Below are 25,436 nucleotides of genomic sequence, written 5' to 3'. Positions count from 1 at the left end.
TTTCTTTCAAAGTAAATCATCAAGCAGTAGTTCTTAATCAACTCATGCTTGTATGATGGTCATGGATGTTGTGAAAATTAAAAAATAAAGGTGTTTACAAAGGGATCGGGCAAATTAACAACACTGTGACTACTGAATTTGATGTCTGGAAACGTTTTTTCTCTCTCTCTCTCTCTTTTTTATTTTTATTTTTAAGCAGCTGAGTATATATATTAGTGAAGAATCATTCTAGGTTTGCCTTGTTCCCTATGCTTTTTCTCTTCAGCATTTGCTACCAGCTGCTCTTCTTACTGGCTTGTGCTGGAAGGATTGACATAGATACATCCTTACTCTAAAAGTCTTTCCCAAATGCGGGGAGCAGATGATGAGAAACAACAAATGAGTGAAAGGAATTTGAATAGATTGATTCTAGTGATAGCTAGAAAATGACAAGAAACAGAAGATGATGTCAGGCAGTTATCTCTTAGTGCCCAGTACTCTTTGTAAATGTTCCAGGAACTGCTGACACTGTCCGGTGGCACTTTGCTCAGAAGTGTGATGAGGCAAAGCACCAGAAATGAGCTTCACAATTGTCAGATGAATCTACTGAACTTCCTTCTCTTGGTGCTGTGGATACTGGCTGCTGTTCCTATTACCTTTTTTCTTTTTTTTGTCCAGAAAGAGTATGAAAGGTTTGTCCTAAGAGGTCGTGTTTTGGACTAACACCTTTTTGAGAATGTGCGCTGGAAGTATCACTGTACTGGAGAGTAAGCTGAGTAGCAGGTGCAAAGTAATAACAAAAAGGGAGAGGCAAAAGAGTTTGTAGATTCAAAACAAAATCATAGATGTATGCTAAACAGAGGCACTCTCTGGGCCAGCCTACTCTGGAAGTTTTCAGGAAGTCAGTGGACTCTCAGTTGTGTTCCTTCCACGAGAACGGAGTTTGAGGGTTGATGGTCTCAGGAACAGAAATACTTGGCCAGACTTTCTCTCATTGCCAGGGGTATGAGGAAAAACTGCTTTTTCTGGTGCTTTCAATGAATCGTCAGCTTGGGCCAGAAGTGTTGTCAAGCGCACAATACCAATATAGCTCATCTCAGCTGGCGGCAGTGTGTGTTTTTTTGTTTTTTTTTTTTTTTATGGCCTACTGCTGTGTCTATTTCTCTTCCCCACCAATCAGTGCTGAAAATAAACAGTATGTAGTTTTCTTACAATGTAGGAAAACCTTTTTGAATTGTCCTCCAGATCAGTTTGATCATCTAAAATTTCTGTCAACTTTATCACGGAGCATACTCTTTTTGTGTCCTGTTATTAAAGTTCTGATGAATTCTTTATTTCCTGCAGTAATTGAAGGTGTTACTGCTCCTAGCTGTCTGCTGCCTCCCTGTGCTGGAAGCTGCTATGTGTACCTGTGTCTCAGTTACTTCTGTCTATTCAGAGGATTAGCTTAAAATGCTAGTAGAGGTGGCTTTTTCTCATCCTTGTTACTGAAATACTGTCAGAGCAGAGGTTAACATGCTACAGGAGGAGAAACATGCTAAGCTACCACAGCTAGTTATTCAGAGAATGTGAGTCAGGCCTTTTTAATTAAAAAGCACAGTCTTTTTATCAATGGATTCTAAAATGGCTTTCATCATGCAGTTTTTATCTCAGTCTAGCTTTCTTTTCTATAGGCAGAAATTGCATTAAGTATCTATTCTCAATTCAGAGTATTGTTTGGGTGCTTCTAAGCTGCATATATTCTGGAATGCCTCAGGAGCATAAATTATTTGCTGCCTATCACTGTTGGAATGCTTGCAACACCTTTTTGTGGCGCTGTTCACACCAAACTAAGGAAAAAAGACTTTCTCCCATTGTTTCTTGGGCTGCAATTCCCATTTATGCTCTAGAGTACTGAGGAGGAGTTTGTCCTTGTGCACTGCGCTATGACTTAGCGTATCTCCCCGAGGCTACAGTAATATAGTCCGAAGTTCTTGACGAACATCCTAGGGTAAGTACTTTAGCAGGTTTAATAGTTGCTCTAAAGATGGCCAGCTGGTCAAGGCATTAGAGGAAAGTGTTGTGGATGCAGTACCTAATAGTGCAGAATCAGTGCTTGGCTATTGGCCAGTTGTATTTTGTGTTTCTTTAGGTTCTGTGCAGGCTGCAAAATCACCAGGGCCGGATCCCAAAAGAAATATTGACATGTCAATATTGTATATTACAGCACTTGAAAATGAGGTACCTGGCCTCAAGAATGCAACATGCAGTATTAGATACCTGTTAGAGTAGGACCGGAAAAAAAAAGATTTGAAATGTCAGTTCACTTGCTAGTGAAGATTCAGTAGTAAATAGGTTTTAATAAAAAAAAATCATGGTGAGTCATATATATTCAGCTTACATAGCATATGAAATGCAACTTGATTTCTTTTTTAAAGAAAATAGAAGGATTAATGTTAGAGGCTTTAATCTGAAGGTTGAGCGTTTTCCACCTCTTGGGAAGGAGTATTAATTCTTTTTTAGAGCAGACTTTTTCATGTCTAATGCATTTCAGTTTACAAGATCATGAGCTTTCCCTCACAATAGTTAAACAAAAAGTATTGGTGCTTGTCTTCATATGCTGGGTAAGTTCGCTGTAGCCTTATGAATGGCACTGAAGGGTCATCCCTAATGAGAGACTTTGTAGCCTTAAAATACTTTCCCCCCTCCCTCCCCCCCCCCCTTAGCATTGCAGAGTGTCCTATGAAGGATCCTGGCATAGTCATGGTGCACTTCTGCATAGAGGTTCCTAAATTTTGTAACTGATGATGAGTTGTGTTGGCTTGTGCTACAGACAATCTTTAACTATCAGCTATGAAAACAAAACTTCGGCTGAGTAAGTCTTGAAGGAATTAATTTGTTACAGAAGAGTAAGATTTCATGGGTAGCAAACAAAGTAGTTTGTTATGCAATATGCTTGTAAACTAAGGTTTCTTAGCCCTCAGACTGTCATATCTGAGCTCATTTCAGGAGTTTTATGAGAATATAGTCAATCAAGAACCTAATTATATTCTGATTGCTTTTAACCACTCTTTGAGGACTAGATGGTTCAGTCTGTCACTGGTGTCACTGATGCTGGAATAGGCGTTCCTAGGAATAGCACAGTTTATTTTCTTGTCTCTGCGTCTTAAGTGTTCCTATCAGATTTTTTCTTCCTAAAGGTGGTATGTTCTGTTTTCAATTTTTCCCACACCTGATTGCTCCGTTTTTGAATTTACATTAGTAATAGCTGTTCTGGTATCCTTTGATAGAAGCAATAGCAGTAATCTCATATGATCTTGAAATCTTAGCTATCTGACATACCTCTTGGATGCTCTTTTGTCCTGAAAAAAATAAAAGGAAGGAAGACTTGCAGGTGGCTGGTTGCAGTGTGAATAGCTAATTTTTTTTGAGTGTGTTTTTTTTCTTTTTGTGGTCTTGGGACAGGGAGAGGTCTGTAGATCCTCATCCTCTGAGGTAGAGAATAGGAGTGGAAGCTCATCTCTGAATTACAGAAACATGACCTGTTCATCTTGTTTCAGGTTCTTCTTTAGCTAATAGTGCAAGTGCAGCAGAATTGAATTGGACCTCAGACCTGTATTCTAATAAGTCCTTTGTATTTTATTTTTAAATGATGTTACTGCTGCAAATGCAATACTGACAATCGGCAGTATTGGAAATGAGGGAGAATAATTTAAGATCTGATAGCAGAGTGTACTCACCCACTTCAGTTTAGCTCTTTAGAAGACTTGTGCACTTCAAGCATACAACATGTTAATTTTTATTCTCAGTTGAACATAAATCTTAACTATAAGTGCACATTAATTCCAAATGTTTCCATGTGCAACATTCTTAAACAACAAATCAGATCATACATCTTTTTTCGAAGAATCTGATGCTTTGTTTTGGTTCATTGATGCTCCGTTTGGAATGTTCTCATGTCTGAATGATAATTTTCCCTTAACTTTAGGTGAGTGGAATCAAGAATCTCTATGAGTCTGAACTGGCTGATGCTCGAAGAGTTCTGGATGAAACCGCCAAAGAGAGGGCTAGACTACAGATTGAAATAGGAAAACTGAGAGCAGAGCTTGAAGAGTTCAACAAAAGGTAAGGAAAGTCCTGCGTGCTATACTTAACGTTTTTAAAAAAACGCTAATGGGCAGTGTTTGCGGTGTGAACAATACTACTGATGCTTCTTAAAATGCCTTAGTGGGTGTCTTTTGAATGTGTTAAAGCTCAGTGAGAAGGTACAGGCTTGTTGGAGGGAAATTTCATGGCTTGTTTGTTCAGCTAGTCAGAGCAGATAATGAGACTAGTATATGCACAAATGTATTTAGAGATAAACGATTAGTAAACTGGTTAGAGGAACACTTCAGATATCTAGATGCTGAAACAATCAGTTTTGCCTGCTTCTGTCCCATTGCTCCTCTCCTTATGTGAACATGCACATATGTAGCTGCTTGGTAAATTGGATTGAGAAACTGGTCTACATTAAAACTAACATAGCCAAGAAAAGTTAATTTTTTAACTTAATTGCTTTTTCTTTCTGGTTCCCTGTATGACTGATGGCGGAAAAGAAGGCATAGGACAAGGGTGGCCCTGAGCGTTCTGGGGATACAGAAGCAGTGTACATATTTGGGAATACAGAAGCTACAGATTAAATGTGCTGGAAAAGACATTGTACTAACTACATTTTAAAAATCTGTTTTTCAGGCTGTGTCAAATAGAACTTGAATGGCTAATGAAGCAAAGCATAATGAATTATTTCTCTTTCCACTAGGGAGCTCTTACTATCAAATACTGCTTAGCAGTTGAAACTTTACTTAACAATGAGTCTATATGATGGCCAAAGTAGTTTTTGCTTTTAATTGAATTTTAGTACGTGTTTAAGTAGATGAGTTTAGGATTTATAGGTGTTTCTTGAGCGTGATGTCAGTATGTGCAGTCACAGCGTAAAGTAAGAACCTGTATATGAAGATTTCTGGCCGTAGAATTGCTTTTAACCTAGCAGTGCCAGCGCAGGCATACTGTAAGTATGCATCTAAGGGTTTATAAAGGGAATGAAGTATAGCTCTCCCTTGTGGTTCTTCTGAATAGCTAGTTAGTTTATGATGAAGCTTTGCTGTATGGCTGGATCTTCATTTTACGTGCTGGGCCCTACTTTTAAGGTTAGCCATCAGGAATGTTCCTTTGTGGACTTTGGTCCTGAGAGGCTAGAATAGCTACAGTGTAAGCATCTCTATTTGAGATGACACGCTACTGTAAGTGTGTTTTACATCTAGCATAGAGCTAGCCTATTGAATGTGGGGCACAGTTCATTCAAAGGAGGTGACTGCATATAGTCAGGTGAATTGTGCCTTAAGGTACTGCATCAGGAGCTGGCTTGTCCCTTTCTTTTTCTGCGAAAGCCTCTGTTTATGAACAATGAAAGCCCTTTCTGCCAAAGCCTCTGTTTATGAACAGTGAAAGGCCTTTCCTGGGGGCCCTGGAAGACTCAGGGAGGCCACAGAGTGTGGTTAGGATGTGCTGACATCAGTCCTAGTTTGTTTATCCAGTAGAGTCTGACAATTACCCTGCTCTTGGTCTGGTCCTCAGGCTGTCTGCTTGCACAATTCTGGTAGACTTGGGAAGCAGCTGAACAACCTGCAGCAAGATCCTTAGTCCACAAGGATTTGTGACGGGACTTATGGTCTGTGAAAGAACACAGTTTACCAGTTAGTGTACTGGACTTCAGAGCAGTCAGTTATGCTTATGTCTTTCTGTCATAAACTCAGGAAACTTGTCCAGATAGTGACAAAGGATACCATCCCTATTCTGTGTGAATATAGATAAGGGTGTTATATCCCTCAGTTTATTGTGGGTTTCTGCAGTTGATGAACAGATCATCAGATTCATCCCTTGGGATTTTGAACGTCCTAGCAGATGGTTTGGGATGCTTGTTTTTTGTATTTGCCGTGTATGATACTGATTTGTCATGTATGATACTTTTTTTTTTTTTTAACTTGGGATTATTGGAGGTCATCTTCTTGCCCAGCAGGTCCACAAGAAGCATCCCAAGTTATTTTCTAGAGCAGGTCCTACTGGATCAGGACAAAGGTTCCTCTAGTCTGTCTCTGATAGAAGCCAATCATGGGCATCTAGGGAAGAGTATAAGAACAGAGCTTACTTAATGATACTTCCCTGGAATACCCCACCAGTCTTTGGCAATTGCCTTCAGTTAAAGGACTTCTTCTTGAATTACAGATGGATTCTGTGTTGTAAGTTTCAAAGGAATTTTAGTTCACAAGTGTGACCAGTATCCCCTGAGACAGTCTGCTTTTAGCCTTAGATTTGGCAAGGTGGTTCACAGCTTAGCTACAATTTGTATGAAGAACAGCCTGTTTCTGAACATGCCACCACACCTCCATTTGTTCATTTGTCTCTGGTTTTTGTATTCTTCTTCACATCAGCTAAGATTTTCTCTTATCCCCATTTAGTGATCTCTTTTTCAAGTGGAAAGATCTTAATCTACTTACTCATTTCTTCTACAGAAGTTGCTGTGTGTCTTCAGTCAACTTTGTTTACCCTTTCTGTCCTTTCTCCAGTTCTACTATACCCTCTTGGGGAAGGAGAAGGCAGAATCTGAACTTGAACCAGTGTTCAAGATTGCACCATAACAGTGGATTCTCTGTTTTGTTCTGGATTTCCTTTCCTAGTAATTTCTTCCATAAAGCTGCATTTTGAGTGCTGCTGAGCTGATGTTGTGTGAAGAACGTGCAGGTTCTTTCTTATATCAGACAAAGAGCTGTTTCCTTAGAACTCTGGGTTGCGTGAGTGTTACAGAACCCAGAAGCATTTTATGGTAACCAGACCTGCCATGGCGACTTTGGACAGAGGAGAGGTAAGGCCTGTACAGAGCCCTTGCTACACAACGCTCCTTCCTCCTCAGTCCCCACGTATATGGGTGATGGAGTCCCCCCCTCTTTGATGTGCTGGAGGCTAACTCTGTTAGGCAGCTCCAAGGCTGTAGAAGTCCTGACCCATGTGTGGTGGGAGTGATGTCAACGGTTTAACGCAGCAGGATGACCAAACCAGTTGAAAGGCATGTTAAACAACTTTATTTAAACAGTGAACTTCCAAAGTCAATGGATCTGTTTAAGCGGTATAGGAAGGGTTCTGCTACTCGGATGGATGGGTTTACAATTCACAAAGCCCCAACAAGTAACCAATAAATGAGTGAACAATGTATTATTTATAATGGTAGTATACTGCTTATCTTAACTCTACAATTAACTATTTACACCTATATTTACAAGGAGCTCCAATCGTAAATGGAAGTAGTGAAAGCAAATAAGTAGTTAAATCAACAATACATACACGATTAGTGACACATCACAGGGGTAACAAGTCAGAAATAAAGGTGAAGGTTTAGAAATGGGGAGCGATTGCCCTGATCAAGTCACGCTGGGCAGGCGTGCTGATCCTCGCGGGATGGAACCCGCACAATAGTCAAGCCACACTGAAAGTGGTGTGCTGACCCCTGGGATAGAACCCATGTGCCAGTCAAGTCACACCAGGTGGGGTGTGTTAATTCCCTGGTAATATGCTGTACACATTTATCATGTAGATGGTTCACTCCCATGACCAAATGCAAGTGATGTTAGGATCCAAAGGGTGAATCCTGATTCGGCATCCTGACCCTGGAGGTGGGGCAGGTGCTAGCGAGCGCTGATTCGCTGCCTCTAGTGCCTTATCCTTACATTGACTGTCCTCCAACCGCTGATTGGATGGATGCCTTCCTGAGCCTAAGAGCTGGCTGCTGGCCTGTGTGACTTAACTTGACGAGCCGAAGACTCTCAGTGATTTCGCTCTGCGAGTAGTCAGCTCCGGCTTGCTGCTGCCGCCGCTTCTTTTCTTCAGGCGCTGTGCCGATCTTCTCTGTCATCTTAAACACCACTGACACCCAGGCGTTGCACCCAGACGCTTGTTTTATAGGCAAGACCTGTGTGTGGGCCTAGGCAAACCAGGTCCTAACACAGCTCTACGGTTGGCAGGAGTATGAATCTGCCCCATGATTGAGTGGATTTTGATTCCTTCTCAAATGTTCCATATGATTGGCAGTTCACAGTTTTCAGGACATGTGTTACTCCTCCGTCAATGATTTTAAAGCACCAAAGGCGGGAAGGTGGACGGAGGACAGCCAGCTAGATCAAGGGCAGGTAAAGGTCGAACATACATCTATGGGGGTTAAACTCTCACAGGTGGGCATGCTTCTTGCCTAGCACATAGCATCATTGCCTTCTTGCCATATCCCCTGTGGCTTCACTGGGTGAGGTCTTGTGGCCTTTTCTCATCTGAAGTGATTTTTGTGGGAGGGCAGCCTATGCTCACCTGTGTCATTTGCCCTTAAATTTCTGCACTGCAAACTCTTTGAGTACTCCCAACACAGGATGGTGGTAGGTTAAGCAGCTTCCAGCATGTCTGTCTTCACACAGGTGTTTCCTGGGAGGTTTTCATTTTCCTACCAGCCTCTCCCTTCTTTCACCTTGATCCCAAAAGATGGAGTGAGCAGGAGCAGAAATAAACACAGCATCTATTTTACAGTGGTGTAATGATGCTTTCTGATGTGCTTTCTCATCTGATTTGTGCTCCTCTGTACTACCACCGCTGAGCTCCCCATCTTGTTCTTGAGCCAGCCCAGAGCCCATCATTTTATTTTTGAAATTGGGATTGCTTTTCCCATGTGCCTGACCTACGTTTATCTACAGGAGAGAGAGAGGAGCCAGATAAATTAGTGACCGGACTGAGAAGGCCAAATCTGCCCTTTGTGGAAAGTGAGTGATTTGTTGTAGTTAACCACTTCTCAGGGAAGTGCTCACCTGGACTTGGTGGTCCTCAGCATGAAAGGATTGAAAGAATTTCCTAAGAAGCAACGTAAGTGTTAGACTCTGGGTCTGCGCTTATTTTTCAGTGATTCTGCTGAAACTGAGAACTGCAGAAAGGGGCATGCTAATCCTAGGACCAGAGTATGAGCAAGAAGAACCTGACTGTAGCCAAGTGAAAAAGGAATTGTGGAGTCTGGTCTCTACTCCTAGGACTGTTTATGCAGTTCATTCAATAGAGGGGGAAAAATGCATTAAAAAGACACTGATTCAGCTATAACCTTAAATATAATCTCTTCCCAAAAGGATTTCCTTTTCTCCAGGCTGTGTTTAGGCTAGCATGGCTACTAAATTTTAGGTGCCTTAAAGTCATACTTGGAGGGTATGATGAGTAGCCTTCTCATGCCTTAACATGATGAGTAGGTGTTCTTTAAGACACTTTATACGAAGGCGTTTAGGCAAACAAGCTATGATGTGATTGTAAGGCATGCCCTAACATAAGTTGTGTTGAGGTCAATGGAAACTAGGTTCCAAGATGTGCTCAGGTGCTTTTGAAAACCTGATCTTTTAAAGATAAAATGCTTGTATTATTCTGATGCTTCTAGTTTAATTAAACTCTGCTTAAGTTTGTCCATTAGAGTGGTGTAGCAATTTCACGGTGGGAAGTAATATCATGGTAGAATGGTTTCTGAAGGGAATTTAGCAATTATCTTATTTCTGTCTCTTCATTACAGCACTTGATGCTACTAGTTGCAACTTCCACACTACATTTGCAAAGATCACAGTACAAGTGATGGTTGAAAATCTTCAGAGAATAGTTATGTTTCATTTAGGCTTCTTGTTCACGGCACACATCTTTGATATTATGGTTCTTTAGCGTGTTCTTTGATTAACAGTCAAATTAAAATTGATGATCAAGTTTCAAAATGAAATTAAGAAAAAAAAAAAAAAAAAGCCCTTTGAGGCAGGGGAGTTCACGCTGCTTGGGACAGTTGTTTTGCAATCAAAACTAGTAGCTAGAATTTTATGTGCTTGTCGTTTACAGCTTTTACTTTCCCTGAGAGACACCAGTTAAATGAGAAAGAAATAAATACCCTGAAAAGAAATTGGACACCAGAGACTTGTTTAAAAAAAAAAAAAAAAGTTGTACCATTTTTTCTAATATGAAAAACCAACCAACCAAAACATTTTTACAATATGTTCTTTACATGTACTTCATATGTAAGTAAAAAAAGTAAATTTAGTATATACTTAAATAGTAAATTTAACATAATTCATGAATTTAGAATTTTTCTATTGAGCCAAATTCATAATTGGGTTCATGAAGCAGTTGTATAGTTTCCTCCACTTTGACTTTTTGTAAAGGGAAATGTCTTCAGGATGTTTTAAGAACACTGTTTTATGTGATTAAATGCACAGCTCACAAATATCCTTAATTGAAAAGTGTATCAGGAGGGCATCATATTTTTAAATATTGGATTAAAATGTTATTGTAAAAACAGAAGTCTGATATCATTCTGAAGCAGATAGAGTTTCTTCCTATATGGCATACCTAGCAGCTGCTAGTGCTTTTATGTTGCTCAACAAAGGTTAGTCCATTTATCAACTCTTCTGCTTGCTTGAGTGAGGCACTGAATGAGTGGAGGAGGTATAGATGGGAATATTTAGTTTACTAGAACTATGCACAGAATTTTTGCCATGGTGGAATAGCGCCCTCCTACATGTGAGACTGCTGAACCAGATGCTAGTGTAATGATCAGGGTGCATTCTGTCATAGCCCAGGTAGCTTTAATGGCCTGATTAAAGCAAGTTTCCATTCCTGATGTGCATAAAGTGTCTGTTCACATCTTTACCAGGTGAAACAAAGCTTGGAGGTGGATATGTCTACACCTTTCTGATTTGATGAGCTTACCCAAAAAGGGCTCAGAGGAGCCAGGTTTTATTAGAACATGTTTTTTAAAAGATAACTATCTTAACAGCAAAAACTATGTGACTAAACGCAATAGTAGAGACAAGAATAAATTTATAAAGAACCCCTGTTCCTGCCCACTGTGTCCTTGCAAAGTGGGATTATGCTTCCAGATTTGGCTTCAATGGACTAGGTGAGTTTTAGATGCAATTAACTGCAGAGTCCAGTGAGAAAAATTATTTCCATCATCTAAGTCTTGCCTGAGTCCATAACAATGGTCCTTTCAGCAGTCTCCCAGCTTGAGCCGCAAGCTCTCAGTGCCTTGCTGTGCAACTGTCTCTCTGCTGCTTCCTCTGTGTGCTACTCCACGTGGTCACCAAAACCTTCTTTCCCTTGAGCAGCCATGGCTGCTTTCTGAGAAAAGGAGCTCCAGAGGGTTCCCCCAACCTGGGGGGCTATGGAGGATCCTCTTGCACCTCTCCTGGGAAGCCTGCATGCTTGACTGGCTCTCTGAAATGCCTGTACACCAATGCACGCAGCATGGGGAATAAACAGGAAGAGTTAGAGATCTGTGTGCGGTCGCAGGGCCACGATCTCATTGCAGTGACAGAGACATGGTGGGATAGTTCACATGACTGGGATGCTGTCATGGATGGCTATGTGCTTTTTAGGAAAGACAGGCCAGGCAGGCGAGGTGGTGGAGTTGCCCTTTATGTGAGGGAGCAACTAGAATGTGTGGAGCTCTGCCTCGGGGTGGATGGAGAGCAGGTTGAGAGCCTATGGGTAAGCATCACTTCCTCCAGGCTCAAGATCAGTGCATCCCTCTGAGGAAGGAGTCGAGCAAAGCGGGCAGGAGACCTGCCTGGATGAGGAAGGAACTCCTGACAAAACTCCAACAGAAGAAGGAAGTCCAGAGAATGTGGAAAAGGGGACAGGCCACTTGGGAGGAATACAGGGACGTTGTCAGAGTGTGCAGGGATGCGAGGAGGAAGGCTAAGGCCCATTTGGAATTAAATCTGGCAAGGGATGTCAAGGACAACAAGAAGGGCTTCCTCAAATACATCAAGAGCAAAAGGAAGACTAGGGAAAACGTGGGCCCACTGCTGAATGGGGCGGGTGCCCTGGTGACAAAGGATACAGAGAAGGCAGAGTTATTGAATGCCTTCTTTCCTTCAGTCTTCACTGCTAAGGCCAGCCCTCAGGCATTCCAGACCCTGGGGGCAAGAGAGAACGTCTGGAGAAAGGAAGACTCTGCCTTGGTGGAGGAGGATCAGGTTAGAGATCACTTGGGCAAACTTGACATCCACAAATCCACGGGCCCCGATGTGATGCACCCACGAGTGCTGAGAGAGCTGGCGGATGTTATCGCTAGGCCCCTCTCCGTCACCTTGGAAAGGTCCTGGAGATCAGGAGAGGTGCCTGAGGACTGGAAGAAAGCCAGTGTCACTCCAGCCTTCCAAAAGGGCAAGAAGGAGGAGCCAGGAAACTACAGGCCTGTCAGCCTCCCCTCCTTCCCTGGAAAGCTGATGGAACAGCTCCTCCTGGAGGTCCTCACTAAGCATGTGGAGGTCAAGAAGGTGATCAGGCGTAGTCAGCGAGGATTCACCAAAGGGAAATCATGCTGGACCAATCGGATAGCCTTCTATGACGGAATGACTGGCTGGGTAGATGAGGGCAGAGCAGTGGATGTGGTCTCCCTGGCCTTCAGCAAGGCTTCCAACACTGTCTCCCATCACATCCTCCTAGGCAAGCTCAGGAAGTGTGGGTTGGATGAGTGGTTGGTGAGGTGGATTGAGAAGTGGCTGGATGGCCGAGCTCAGAGGGTGGTGGTGAATGGTGCAGAGTCAAGTTGGAGGTGTGTAGCTAGTGGTGTCCCCCAGGGGTCAGTCCTGGGTCCAGTCTTGTTCAACGTATTCATCAATGACCTGGAGGAAGGCACAGAGTGCACCCTCAGCAAGTTTGCTGATGATACGAAACTGGGGGGAGAGGCTGACACACCAGAAGACTGTGCTGCCATTCAGAGGGACCTGGACAGGCTGGAGAGGTGGGCGGAGAGGAACCTCCTGAAGTTCAACAAAGGCAAGTGCAGGGTCCTGCACCTAGGCAGGAAGAATCCCCTGCGCCAGTACAGGCTGGGGGTTGACCTGCTGGAAAGTAGCCCTGCCGAGAAGGAGCTGGGAGTGCTGGTGGACAACAAGTTAAGCATGAGGCAGCAGTGTGCCCTGGTGGCCAAGAAGGCCAATGGGATCCTGGGGTGCATTAGGCAGAGTGTTGCCAGCAGGTGGAGGGAGGTGATCCTGCCCCTCTCCTCAGCCCTGGTGAGGCCTCCCCTGGAGTACTGTGTCCAGTTCTGGGCTCCCCAGTACAAGAGAGACGTGGCGCTCCTGGAGAGAGTCCAGCGGAGGGCTACCAAGATGATTAGAGGGCTGGAGCACCTCTCCTAGGAAGAAAGACTGCGCGAGCTGGGCCTGTTCAGCCTGGAGAAGAGAAGATTGAGAGGCGATCTCATAAATGTATGTGTACAAGTATCTGAAGGGGGAGTGTCAAGAGGACAGGGCTAGACTCTTCTCCGTGGTGCCCAGAGACAGGACAAGAGGCGACGGGCATAAACTGAAACACAGGAAGTTCTATCTGCACATAAGCTGTGAGGGTGACAGGGCACTGCAACAGAGAGGTAGTAGAGTCTCCACCTAAACCTGAGAAAAAACTTCTTCACTGTGAGGGTGACAGAGCATTGGAACAGGTTGCCCAGAGAGGTAGTGGAGTCTCCTTTGCTGGAGATATTCAAAACCCGTCTGGATGTGATCCTGGGCAATATGCTGCTCTAGGTGAGCCTGCTTGAGCAGGGAGGTTGGACTAGATGATCTCCAGAGGTCCCTTTCAACCTAAACGATTCTGTGAACCTGGTCTCCTTAAAAGAGTGTTGACTCAACTCGGAACAGACAAGTCTAGCGCGCAGTTTGTCACCACCAGGCACCTCAGAGACCTTCAAGGCAGGCTTCGTAAAAGTCTTCTGTCAATTTTCTGCATGAAGACAGCAATCCAGGTTGAAATTATAAATGAAAGTCAAAATGTGAACGAAATGTGAATGCCTAGCTTGGAGTCTCTTCCAGTGTGAATCTGCAAACATACAGATGTATGAAGGAAAAGAAGTTATCTGACCACTAACAGGAATTCTCTATAGTGCTTTCTCCATATGTACGTTCACCAACTCCATTCCTTCCCTTCTCTGGGCACGTGCCTGCATGCTACCTGGCTTCTACAGGTGGGAGGAAATTGTAGGATGCGTAATGTACGCAATTGTTCATGTTCTGTGCAAAGTCACGTTAGGTACTGCAAAGGCAGAAGGTTTCCAGATACGATTGCCTGTGGCTCATGCACACCCATAGCATGGCATGTGTCTGGAGAGTCTATTTTGAAGGCTTCTCGCTACTGCTAAGTAACTCTCTTTGAAGTAGAACTCGGATGTTTTGCCTGCATGTCTCCTGTAAGCTGCCGAGCTTGAGGCGCTGTATGTACATTGTAAAACAGGATTCACAATTGACAAATTGGAGCAGTCGTTAAGAAAAAAAAAGTTAAAAAAAATTCAGAGCTACACCAAGAAATGCAGAGACAAACGAATGAACCTGGTAGCTAGAGCATATCATAAAAGAAGTGTGCATCAACATATTCTGCAATTGCGAAAGAGATGCGCATCATGCTGGAGTATGTGGAGTGATATTCTGGGTGGACCTACCAATGCCACATAAGGAGGATTTTTATATAATAATTCAAGGCATTGCAGTTTGTCAGAGGTGTGGGACAAATAGAGATTCCAGAGGAGGACAACAGAAATGATTAGAAATCTAGGAAGAAAGACACACGATATGGACTGGGGAGATGAAGGAACAAGGGTTGTGTAATCTACAGCAGTGTTTTTCAGCTTTTTTTACTTTTACTTCATGTTTTTTCCATATTTGGAGTTTCAGGCCAAATGTTTGGCTTTTTAAGACTAATCGGGCTCCTATATGTAATTACTTCTGTGGGCTCTTAGAAGCATCTCACTGACCACAGGCTGAAAACCACGGATCTAGAGAAGAGACATTTGAAGAGAGGGAAGGAGAAAAATGAATTCTGAGATAGTTTAAGAGAAAAAGACAATAAACTGTTCCCTGCACTCTCAGTGGTATGTGACTGGAATAGTGAGCTTAAATTGCAGCAAGAAAGGATTAATTTGAACAAAACAGTTTTTGAGCAATGTAATGATACACGCCGGAGTGGAATACCTAGAGAAGCTGTAGAAACTCAATCAGTATGTTAAAGGAAAAGCTAGACAGGCACAGTTGATTACCTGTCTACCTTGTGTGGGAATGCGTGGGAGGGGAATGGGTTTGGACATCTCAAGTACCAAGCACTAGGGATGCTTATCGACCTTTGTGGGAGTTGCATGTACTGTGCTCCTCAGGGGCTGCAGACCAAAGTGATAAGTCTCACCAATGAAATGTGCTGTGCAGCTCGAAATGAAAAAAAACTCCTTACACCTATGTGTAATGCAACTTTATTGTCACCCCTTAATTGGCTATCAGAATTGACTGCTACCTTTTCCCTTTTCTACCCATGACATATGTTGCTGTTTATTGGGTAAATGCATTTACAACCTATTGGTACAAATTGTGTTTTTTCTTAGTGTTTGACGATTATTTTCATTAGCTGTAGTTGCAGGTTAATCTGGGAACCACCTGGTGGTACATAAGGGATTATAACTGTAACAAAATTTGTATAACAAAATATCTCTAATTGTAACCAAGACATCCACAAGATGTGTGTGCGTGCATTTGTAAATATAGTTAACTTTTTTTTCAGCTACAAGAAGAAAGATGCAGATTTTTCTGTGGCTCAAGGTCGCATTAAGGATCTTGAAGTGCTGTTCCATAGAAGTGAAGCAGAACTCAATACTGTCCTGAATGAAAAACGCACTTTGGAAGCAGAGGTGGCTGATCTGCGTGCCCAGCTTGCTAAGGTGTGGCAGTGAATGTTTCCTGGCTTTAGCACTAGAAAGCGTGCGTCTTGTAAAATTTGTTATTTTGCTGTCAGTTTATAGTTTGAACATCATTGCTCCTGAATTAAACAGTACGAGACATCCCTAGCTCACTTATTGCTTAACCTGTATCTGTTCCTCTTGGATACAAAACTAAATTTAAAGAAATCTCTGTAAAACGCTCAAAGTAACGTAGTCTGTTAGAAAATTTCCTAGCCAAAAGTTTTTATTTAAATATTCTTGGTACGTGCTTGTCATGAGATACCAGTTTACTAAATGTTGTCCTTTGTAAAGTCCTGCATTTTTAAACTTGTGCTCAAGTATCCAGTGGGAGTATGCTTGCAAGAAAAAGAAAAACATTCAATGTACTATGCTTGAGGCATTAGTAATCCTCAATTCCTCATTTTCATACTGCATTTAAATACTCCAACACTGAAATAGCTGATATACAAACATGAAACCTCTTTTAAATATTGATAAATATAAGTGCATATATGCCTATATTTACATACTTTTTCCTTTTTTATTGTTGTTTTGTGGAAAACCAGTGGCCAGATTGGTGGTTGTGAATAATTGCGCCAAGGATGCCAAATGAAGGCCATAAAGGGCTTGTAGATGGAAATTAAGGATCCAGTCAAAATTAAATTTTTAGCTTTTAAATTCTTTTACCAGGCTGAAGATGGTCATGCTGTTGCTAAGAAGCAGTTAGAGAAAGAGACGCTCATGCGTGTGGACCTGGAGAATCGGTGCCAGAGCTTACAAGAGGATCTGGATTTCAGGAAGAACGTGTTTGAGGAGGTATTATTGACCTAGTAATCTCATCGTCCTTTAATGTTTGTATCGCTGTTGTTCATACTGACTATAACCAATTACTAACTAGTCCAGGTTGGGAAAGTCAATATTATTATCCTTGCTGTAAATGGATTAAATGATAAAACAGTTAAAGATTTTGCAAAAGTTGCATAGTAAATCAGTGGCAGAGTTGGCAGTAGCACCTAGTGACAAGGGTATTGTTTCATGGACAGCTGAACTAATTTAATAGCTCACTGCTGTGAAAATGGGAGTCTTGCGCCCCCTCTCCATACTTGGCTGCACGGTCCTGCCCTGTATTTGTACCAGCCAAAGCTCGTACTAAAGTGCTTGCTGAACTTCGCTGTGAGCTGTTTTCATTGACCAGCACAGTATGCTATTACCCTGCTTTTTGCTGGGGTAGTTTTCTGCCAGTTTAATGAGTTGAAATGGCTCACAGTGGTTCTAATGAGGACAGATGGGGACTGGGGGCGGGGGTGGGAAACGGTAGCTTGACCTTTTCCATGTACCAGTAGCAAAGTGTTATATCAGTTTACTCCATCTTGTGAAAACTATCTCTGATCTTTGATTCTTCTGCAGCCCAAACTTACCCAATTGCTGGCTGCTGAGCAGCTGTCACATGCTCCTTTCCCTCCTCTCACCCGTCTTAGTTCTGGTGTTTGGCTGACGCTGCACAAAACCCTTTCAGCCGAATAAGCTGGTAAAATACTTCAGGCTTTGTTGAATTTAATTTTTTTTTTCCAATTTAGTGTCTGAAGTATGTCTTACTACAGGATCAGATGAGTACCTGAATGTGGTTAAGGGAGGGCACAGGACTGTGTGGCTAAGGACAGGGGCTGGAACAGGGCAAAGAAAACAGTCAGGTAGATCACCCTGAGTTGTACTGACGGTTACCTCGTTCCCATGCCCTGGATTAATTTGATTGCTGCAAGAAATTGCAAGTGACAGACCCTTGCTTAGTTGTAGTAGGGTATTACAGTCACTCTTTGATCCCTGAGAAGAACTGTGTTGCTGCTGACTAAGGGTAAAGTTAAATGAGACAAGAGAAGCTAATTTTACAGCTAGCCATGCTAAAGTAGGGGATTCTGTTCCTTTAGCCATCACTGGAGCACTCTGATTTCTGTCTGGTCAGATTCAAAACATCCAAAAAAAAGGAATTGGTTTCCTTTAGGTTAGTGGATTCATTTAGTTCAGCTCATTCTAGTGGTGATCAACTGCTACATCAGCTCAGCCCTTCACCTGACGCTCTGTGATGCCCCATGATATTTTTGTGGCCTTCAAGGGATCGTTGCCTACAGTTACTGGGAGACTGCTGCTTGCCATTTTTCTTGGCATAAAAATTCACCGCAGAAGGGAAAATAATTTCTTAAAGATCACATCAGGGCATATTGCTCTGAGTAGAAGAGCTTATTTCTAAGAGTCTATTTTTAGATGTGATGCTTTTCTGCAAAATAACCTGTAAAGTAGTTCTGAATTTGTGTTAGCCTGCCATGACCCCAGTTTAGGCATACTGCTTTTCGCCTCATGACCATGCTGCTACCTTCAGGCGTCCTGCCAGGAATCGCAGCCACTCTCTTGTTGTTTGTCCTCCCCTGAAGGCAGAAATGGTTTCCTTCTCATAGCATCCATTCAGGCCTGGTGAGCTCTGTGCACAGCTCAACATGAGTAAGTCCATGAGTGTGTCTTATGTCACTAGTTTGGGATCAGTGTTCTAGGCACAGAGAGTTCATGCTTCTCTAAAAACATAAACTTTCTCAGTACAAACTCTAACCAGAAAAAATGTATTTATGTCTTCTAGAAAAGACTGTGAAGGGTTTGCTGAGGTTGCTAATTTGTTGCTAATGTAATCAAAATCTAATGCATAGAGGTCATGCAGTTTATAGAAAAAGAGAATTTTCCTTATGCTTAATAGTGAAATTTAAAGATTCGGTTTCTCTCTGTAATGATGATATTCAGTTTCTTAATGGACACAGAAGGTGTTTGTTTTTATTTGACTCCTTAGAGACTATTTGCTATTGTAATATACGTGTGTGTATTGAGAAAGGAAAAGTTTGTATTGCAGCACATGGGATCTCTCTTTGCTGTGTAAAAATTCATTTTTCTTCTACCTCCTCCTTTTTTGATTATTGTAGCACAAAATAGCTCATTGCTTAAAAAGTACGTGGATATTTTTAACTTGTTTTTAAGTCGGATCACCTTTATGAATTATATCCTGCAAAGTGAGAAGGGTAATTTGCATCTGTTAAGACATGCAGTAATTCTTAGCAATACTAAAGCTTTTTTTTTTTTTTTAAATAAAATATTGGACTAAATGAAATAGATTATGCTGTTTATCCTAATGTGCAACTTTGCCCCCTTTTTTGTATGTTTAGGAAATAAGGGAAACAAGAAAACGGCATGAACATCGTTTGGTTGAGGTAGACACTAGTCGCCAACAGGAATATGAATCCAAAATGGCTCAGGCCCTAGAGGATCTACGAAATCAGCATGATGAACAAGTCAAACTGTACAAAATGGAGCTAGAGCAGACCTATCAGGCTAAGGTAACTACTGCTATCTGCAGCACTGTTTGACAGTCAGTCCAGTTGGTGGGATAAAGCCATTTCATCAGTCTTGCTGTCTTTAAGGAGACAAGTAACTGTAATTTGAACAAGCTTTGTCCTGGGAGTCAGATGCCGCCTTCTGCGCTTCCGTGCAAATTGATTCAGTGATGTAACAGTTAGTCAAGAATGGCCAGTTTGTGAGAGAACACGAAAATGCTGGTGACTGAGGAAGAGAGTGGGAGTGGTGTGTCACACAATAGCTGTCTTTATAATGTCTTCTATTATAAATTTATATTTCGTGATGTTGATAGATCCAGGTTTTCCTCCACAATGGAGGTGCTGGAGGAGCCTTCAATACAGTGCAATAAGCTGTTTCTAAGAACTGTTACTGACTCTGCCTGGAGGGATGAGATGGTTTGGCCATTTTGGGGAATGCATGCATTGGAACTTTTCTCTTACTGGGGCCTTTGCCCCCAGGTTCTTAACCGGCCCTAATATATATTTTTTTGAATTGTGCATAAACCTTATTGCATTTCAGTGATCTGAGTTAATTCTGAATCAGAGAAATACTAGGTGCAGTTTGTGATTTCACTGAAGAAAAAAAACCCCAGGCTATGGGATGTTTTTTGAGCAGCCTTTGTGATGAAAACCATGGTGTTTGAAAACCTGGAAACGTTAACAGAGTGAGAAGTAATTTAATCTAGAAGAGTGCTGCATAAACTTCTTCAAAATATTGGCATCCTTTTGTTTTACCCACCTGTGCAAATTCTGAGTTAACAGTTCATCCAGCGCTGGGGATATGGGAGGAGTAGCAACTTTTATTACTGGTACAGTTCCTGGCTACAGGTATATTTATATTCATTCCCCTACCTGAAGGGGATAAAGCAGCTGCCAGTTGTCTGGCTACTGAAGATATTTACCGATAATTTCAGCCACTTCTCTCTTGCCTGGGAGAAACTGTGAGACTTTGTTTGTTTGTTTGTTTGTTTGGTTTTTGGGGGGGGTTGATGATTCACAGTCTGAGAAACATTCATCTAAAATATTTGACTATTTCTTAGAGCAGCAACAATATAGATAATAGATATTAAAAAACAAAATGAACAATTAGCGTTTTTGGTGTTACTCAGGGACATTAGGAATGTATGATGTTTTTACACAACCAGATATTTGGACTGACTTGTCACAGTCAAAAGAAGATCCAGGGTAGAAGATTCCACATAGAAAGAAAATAGTCTGCAAGGTACAGAGCAGGAGAATGAAAAAGTGGCAGGGTTTAAACAGTGAGAGGAACAAATTAAACTTTTTTCTCCCCATAGATTGGGGAATTCCCCAGTGACTGCTGTTAGGGATGAAGCTGGAACAGATAAGAGTAATAAATGATCATCAAGAGAGGGGAAAAACAGGCTTCTATGTGAGCTTTGTTTTGCGGATTTCTGGAAAAAAATGGATCCTCGTTCAGAATATTGCCCTATTCAGAGAGCTTGAGCTGTTTTGGACTATAGTTTGAAAGCAGCTTGTTAAGCTTAGCTGTTGAGCATCTCTGAGACTGCTTTTTGATGAGGAGGATCTTAGTTCAAAGCTTACTTCTTGCTCTGGCCATGGTCTTCGGTAAAAAGCAATGGAAACACTAAATCTGAGAATTTGGTATTACGCCACCGTAATGGCAATGGAGGTGAATGGTTGTGGGCATTTAAATGCCTTTGAATTTTAAATTTTACAAGAAGTTATCAAATACTATTTGACTTGAAGTTCCTTCAAAATCCTTTGCCTAAAAAAGCCTCTATGCGTGCTTTCTTCCCTTCTCAGAGTTCTGTGAACAGTGCAGCTAATGAAAACTCATTTCATAAAGCTCTGTGGCTAACTAGAAGCATGTTTTGATTGGAACTGTTCCTGTGGTTGGGGCACATAATTGTTTATTTCCTGTTTGAATTCCCTGGCATCTAGTAGAATAGTTGAACTCAAGGCATGAAAAAAGATGCTTTTTTCAGCTCTCTACTTTGATGAAACTTGTTGTAATGTACCAGCTTTGAGCTGCCTTTATTGCTCTGTCAGATTTGGTTAAAACTGGCCACTAAAATTGAAGATTGTTGTTGTTAATGTAAGGAACAACAAGAAACATTCAAACTGAATGTTGGGAACTATTAGGAAAAGAAGAGGGAACAAAACGAGAGGCGTTATTTTGCGGCTGTGGCAGAATACCATCTGGAATGCTGTGTGTAGTTCTGGTCCTTCTTGTGAAAGTAGTACGGAGTAATACAAAGAAGGCCAACAGCAATGGCCAAAAATATGAAACAGGTCCTGCATGAGGAACATTTAAATATGCCTTAACCTGAGAAAAGAGGCAAGTGGAGAGAAGGGGGGGAAATACAACATAAATCTATAAAATGGCAGTGGCATGGAGAAGGGGAATGAGGAGTGATTGTTTACTATTTTTCAGGATTACTAGGGATAGTTAGTAAAACTCTCCTGGGGCAGGTTCAGAACAAAAAAAAGGAGATTATGTTTCATTATTATATACATAAACTCTCTGCCACATGGATGCAAAAAGCAGAGACAAATTCCTGCCTGAAAAATCCATCAAGAGATACTAAGCACCAAGATATTGTCTCTGACACAGGAAGTCCCTGAGTTGCAAACAGCCAGCTGGGACAGCATACCAGTGAAATACCATTTTATTCAGGTTAGTCCCTGGACATCTAGGGAACTGTTAGACCAGGTAACTTTGACCTGACCCAGAATGATTGTTCTTATGGCAAACTGGCAGATAATGTGATCACGTGAACCTCAGTTTTTAGGAAACTAAAGAGCTGCATGTGTAATGGAAGGGATAATGCACTTTTTTCTCTAATAACACAAGCAGGTTCTGTTTTTACTAAAGCATGGAACACAGGACTAGGACTGAAGTAGATTTTTCTAGGTCCTTAAGGCATTTCCCTGATGTTACATAATTCTGTTCATAAACTTATCATACTTCCATTTAAAATTATTTAAGGTTAAACTGCTTCTAGTTCTTATTGAAAGGAAAGTAAGGAAAAACTTCTTGACTGTGAGGGTGACTGAGCACTGGAACTGATTGCCCAGAGAGACTGTGGAGTCTCCTTCACTGGACATATTCAAAACCCAACTGGACGTGATCCTGAGCAATGTGCTCTAGCTGACCCTGCTTGAGCGGGGGGGGGGGGGGGGGGGTTGGACTAGATGATCTCCAGAAGTCCCTTCCAACCTCAACCACTCTGTGATTCTGTTCTGTGATTGTGTGATATTTGCAGAATTTCTAACTCAATACAAGTGACTTGTATAAAACTTGATTTCTAGCTGGAGAATGCCAAACTTGCCTCTGACCAAAATGACAAAGCTGCTGGTGCAGCTCGGGAAGAGTTGAAGGAGGCTCGCATGAGAATAGAATCTCTCAGCTACCAGCTTTCTGGCCTTCAGAAACAGGTAAGGGGACTAAATTGGCTTTTATCTCTAATAATATCTCTAAAGCTTTCTAATGTGTGGATGTATTCCAATATCTGTCCTATTCTTTACACTTTCTGAGTTTGATGGGAACGAAAGTTTGTTATATTAATTTGGGTGGAAGATGAATTTTGAACTTTTTTGCTGTCCCCACATAAATGCCAACTGGGTTTTGCATTACCCTATCTCCCTAGGCTAGTGCAGCAGAAGATCGCATTCGTGAGTTGGAGGAAATGATGGCTGGTGAGAGGGATAAGTTCAGGAAGATGCTAGATGCCAAGGAGCGGGAGATGACAGAAATGAGGGACCAGATGCAGCAGCAGCTTACAGAGTACCAGGAACTGCTTGATGTTAAATTAGCACTGGACATGGAAATCAGTGCTTACCGAAAACTCCTGGAAGGAGAAGAGGAGAGGTAGGTGCAGATCCCACATGCTTCTGTTAGGACTAGCAGGTGTTATTTTCACTACTTATATTATTTTTATTTTGTACTGTTTGAGCAGCAATGTCCAAATTTTGTTTCACTGAAGTCATATTGGCTTCACACATCAGTATGCTGCATGCAACACTTGCAAGTGTTCTCATCTGCACACGTCTTGGTTAAGATTTTATAATGGTCTCAAAATACAGTAAAGTATACCATTCTGTGCTTGGCATTTCTCTCTCATAAATGTTTACACTTTGGTGTTTCCCTGTTTTTGTATGATCAGGCCCAAGAACAGTGTGCTTAGAGGTAGATTTACTGGAAGGGAAGGTTAAGTGGTCTGTGGCTTCCGTTAGCACTGCTGCCATGTCACATAACCATATTATCAGAGATATTCTCTGGCTGTATAACCCCCTTCTTCACTTATATGCAGTCCTCCTGACACGCACAGTGAGGCTGCTTTTAGCCCTGGGACATAATATAGTCTGGGTACTGAGTATATTGTGGCATATTATGTTGTGTATGGTTCCCTAGATCAGTTAAAAAACATCTAACTTAATTTTCTTTCTTTTGATTAAAATGCATGCTTGATTGTGTCAAGGTTGAAGCTGTCTCCAAGTCCCTCATCCCGTGTTACAGTCTCTCGGGCTACCTCCAGCAGCAGCAGTAGCAGTGCGTCAGTTATTCGCTCTTCCCGAGGCAAGAGAAAACGGATTGAAGCAGAGGAACTTTCAGGCAGTGGGACAAGTGGAATTGGCACTGGAAGTATTAGTGGCAGCAGTAGTAGCAGTAGCTTCCAAATGTCCCAGCAAGCTTCAGCTACTGGAAGTATCAGCATAGAGGAGATAGACTTGGAGGGCAAATACGTTCAACTTAAGAACAATTCAGAGAAGGTGAGTGTCAGTAGAACTCCTAGAAAACATGAAGGAAGAGCTGAATAAGAGATGTTACACAGCCTTTTATAGCACAAGCAGGTAGAATCATTTGAGGAGGAAGAGCAGCATCTCAAGATGCACCATCCTGCAGTAAAGGACAGAACTTTGGCAGTTTTGTGCTAGCACAAGTGTAATGTTTGGTGCAGGAAGAGAACGTAGTTTATGTCCAAGATTTCTAAACACATGCATGCCGGTACCTTGCTCAGGGAAACAGCCTCACTGCCTCTTGCAGAACTTCTTGCAAGAAAAGAAACGTCTGTTTAAATCGTTGCTGCATGACCATATGGGACTTGCACTTTACAGTATCATTGGGTACAGAAAAATACTTGCAAGTTAGAATGCAAGTGACTAACAACAATGTAAGTAAGTTTTATATTCATGCTATTTTGATAAGTAAAAGAACTAGAGAAGGCTGTGATACCTGCCTGTTAGTTCTATTTTGCTGACCCTAAATGAACTTATAATCCTCTCCATTAGGATCAGTCTTTGGGTAACTGGAGATTGAAGAGACAAATTGGAGATGGAGAAGAAATTGCTTACAAATTTACTCCAAAGTATGTCCTCAGGGCTGGGCAGACTGTAACAGTAAGTCATAGAATGTATTCTTTTGTTGATATGGTGGCAGTTGTAAATCTGGCATTTAGTTTGGCTTAATTTGGTGTACAACTTTTGCTCTCGTAGGTCTCATTTTGGAGGAGTAGGATTCCAGTTCTAAAAACGTTAAATAGAACCTGAATTTCCAGTTTAAGACTAGAGGTTCTCAGTCTTAATCATAGCCGAACAGCTCTTTTCTATAATTTTATATTTGATATTCAATCTGCATCAGATACCCTTTCAGTAGAAAAGAATGACTTTCCTTTGGTCTGTTCCGATTATTTCTACTTAAGTATCAATTGCATCAGATACCTATAAAAGATTAAATTGGTACACGTACAGGCTGCATTTTATATCTCTACTCCATATTTCATACAGTGCAGTCATTGAGACTGTGGTTGGAGAAATTACTGTATTCAGAAGAGAACTGATGACTGAAATACTAGATGAATTTCTTTTTTCTTGCCTTTAACTGAGACTAGTGTGGTGGGTTTTTGTTTGTTTGTTTTTTTACTGTTTTTGTTTGTTTGTTTTTGTAGACTGAGAATGTTATCTTCCTACAAGTAATGGTGTAAGTTACAGCAGGGTAGAACTGCTGTTAGAATTTGAGAAAAAAACTGGTAGGGAGAGAGAAGGAGGAGAAACAGGGGTTTTGTATATTCAACAATAAAACGTGTGCAAACAGCTGGTAACAGTGTATCTTTCTCACTAGATCTGGGGTGCAGATGCAGGCGTATCTCATAGCCCCCCTTCTGTTCTTGTGTGGAAGAATCAAAGCAGCTGGGGTACTGGAGGAAATATCCGCACATACCTCATAAACTCTGATGGAGAGGTAGGCTTTGCCTCTAGAAAAGGGCTGTGGGCTGGGTTATATCCCAAAGTCTTTAATGAATTTTTTTAAAAGATCA

General features: G+C 41.7%; 1 protein-coding gene across 1 annotated transcript in view; it reads left to right on the top strand.

The window, feature by feature from the left end:
- Positions 1-25,436, top strand: part of LMNB2 (lamin B2) — a 46,947-nt gene that overhangs the window by 13,521 nt on the left and 7,990 nt on the right. The window contains exons 2-10 of the mRNA XM_068919679.1: positions 3,947-4,083; positions 15,589-15,745; positions 16,436-16,561; positions 18,946-19,116; positions 22,432-22,557; positions 22,770-22,990; positions 23,601-23,892; positions 24,412-24,519; positions 25,241-25,360. Of these exons, the coding sequence (XP_068775780.1) occupies positions 3,947-4,083; positions 15,589-15,745; positions 16,436-16,561; positions 18,946-19,116; positions 22,432-22,557; positions 22,770-22,990; positions 23,601-23,892; positions 24,412-24,519; positions 25,241-25,360 (1,458 nt within the window). The remainder of the gene's footprint in view (positions 1-3,946; positions 4,084-15,588; positions 15,746-16,435; positions 16,562-18,945; positions 19,117-22,431; positions 22,558-22,769; positions 22,991-23,600; positions 23,893-24,411; positions 24,520-25,240; positions 25,361-25,436) is intronic.

Source organism: Struthio camelus, chromosome 26 (genome assembly GCF_040807025.1).
Source record: "Struthio camelus isolate bStrCam1 chromosome 26, bStrCam1.hap1, whole genome shotgun sequence".
In the NCBI taxonomy this organism is placed as follows: Eukaryota; Metazoa; Chordata; class Aves; order Struthioniformes; family Struthionidae; genus Struthio; species Struthio camelus.
This window is presented reverse-complemented; position numbering and strand designations above follow the sequence as displayed.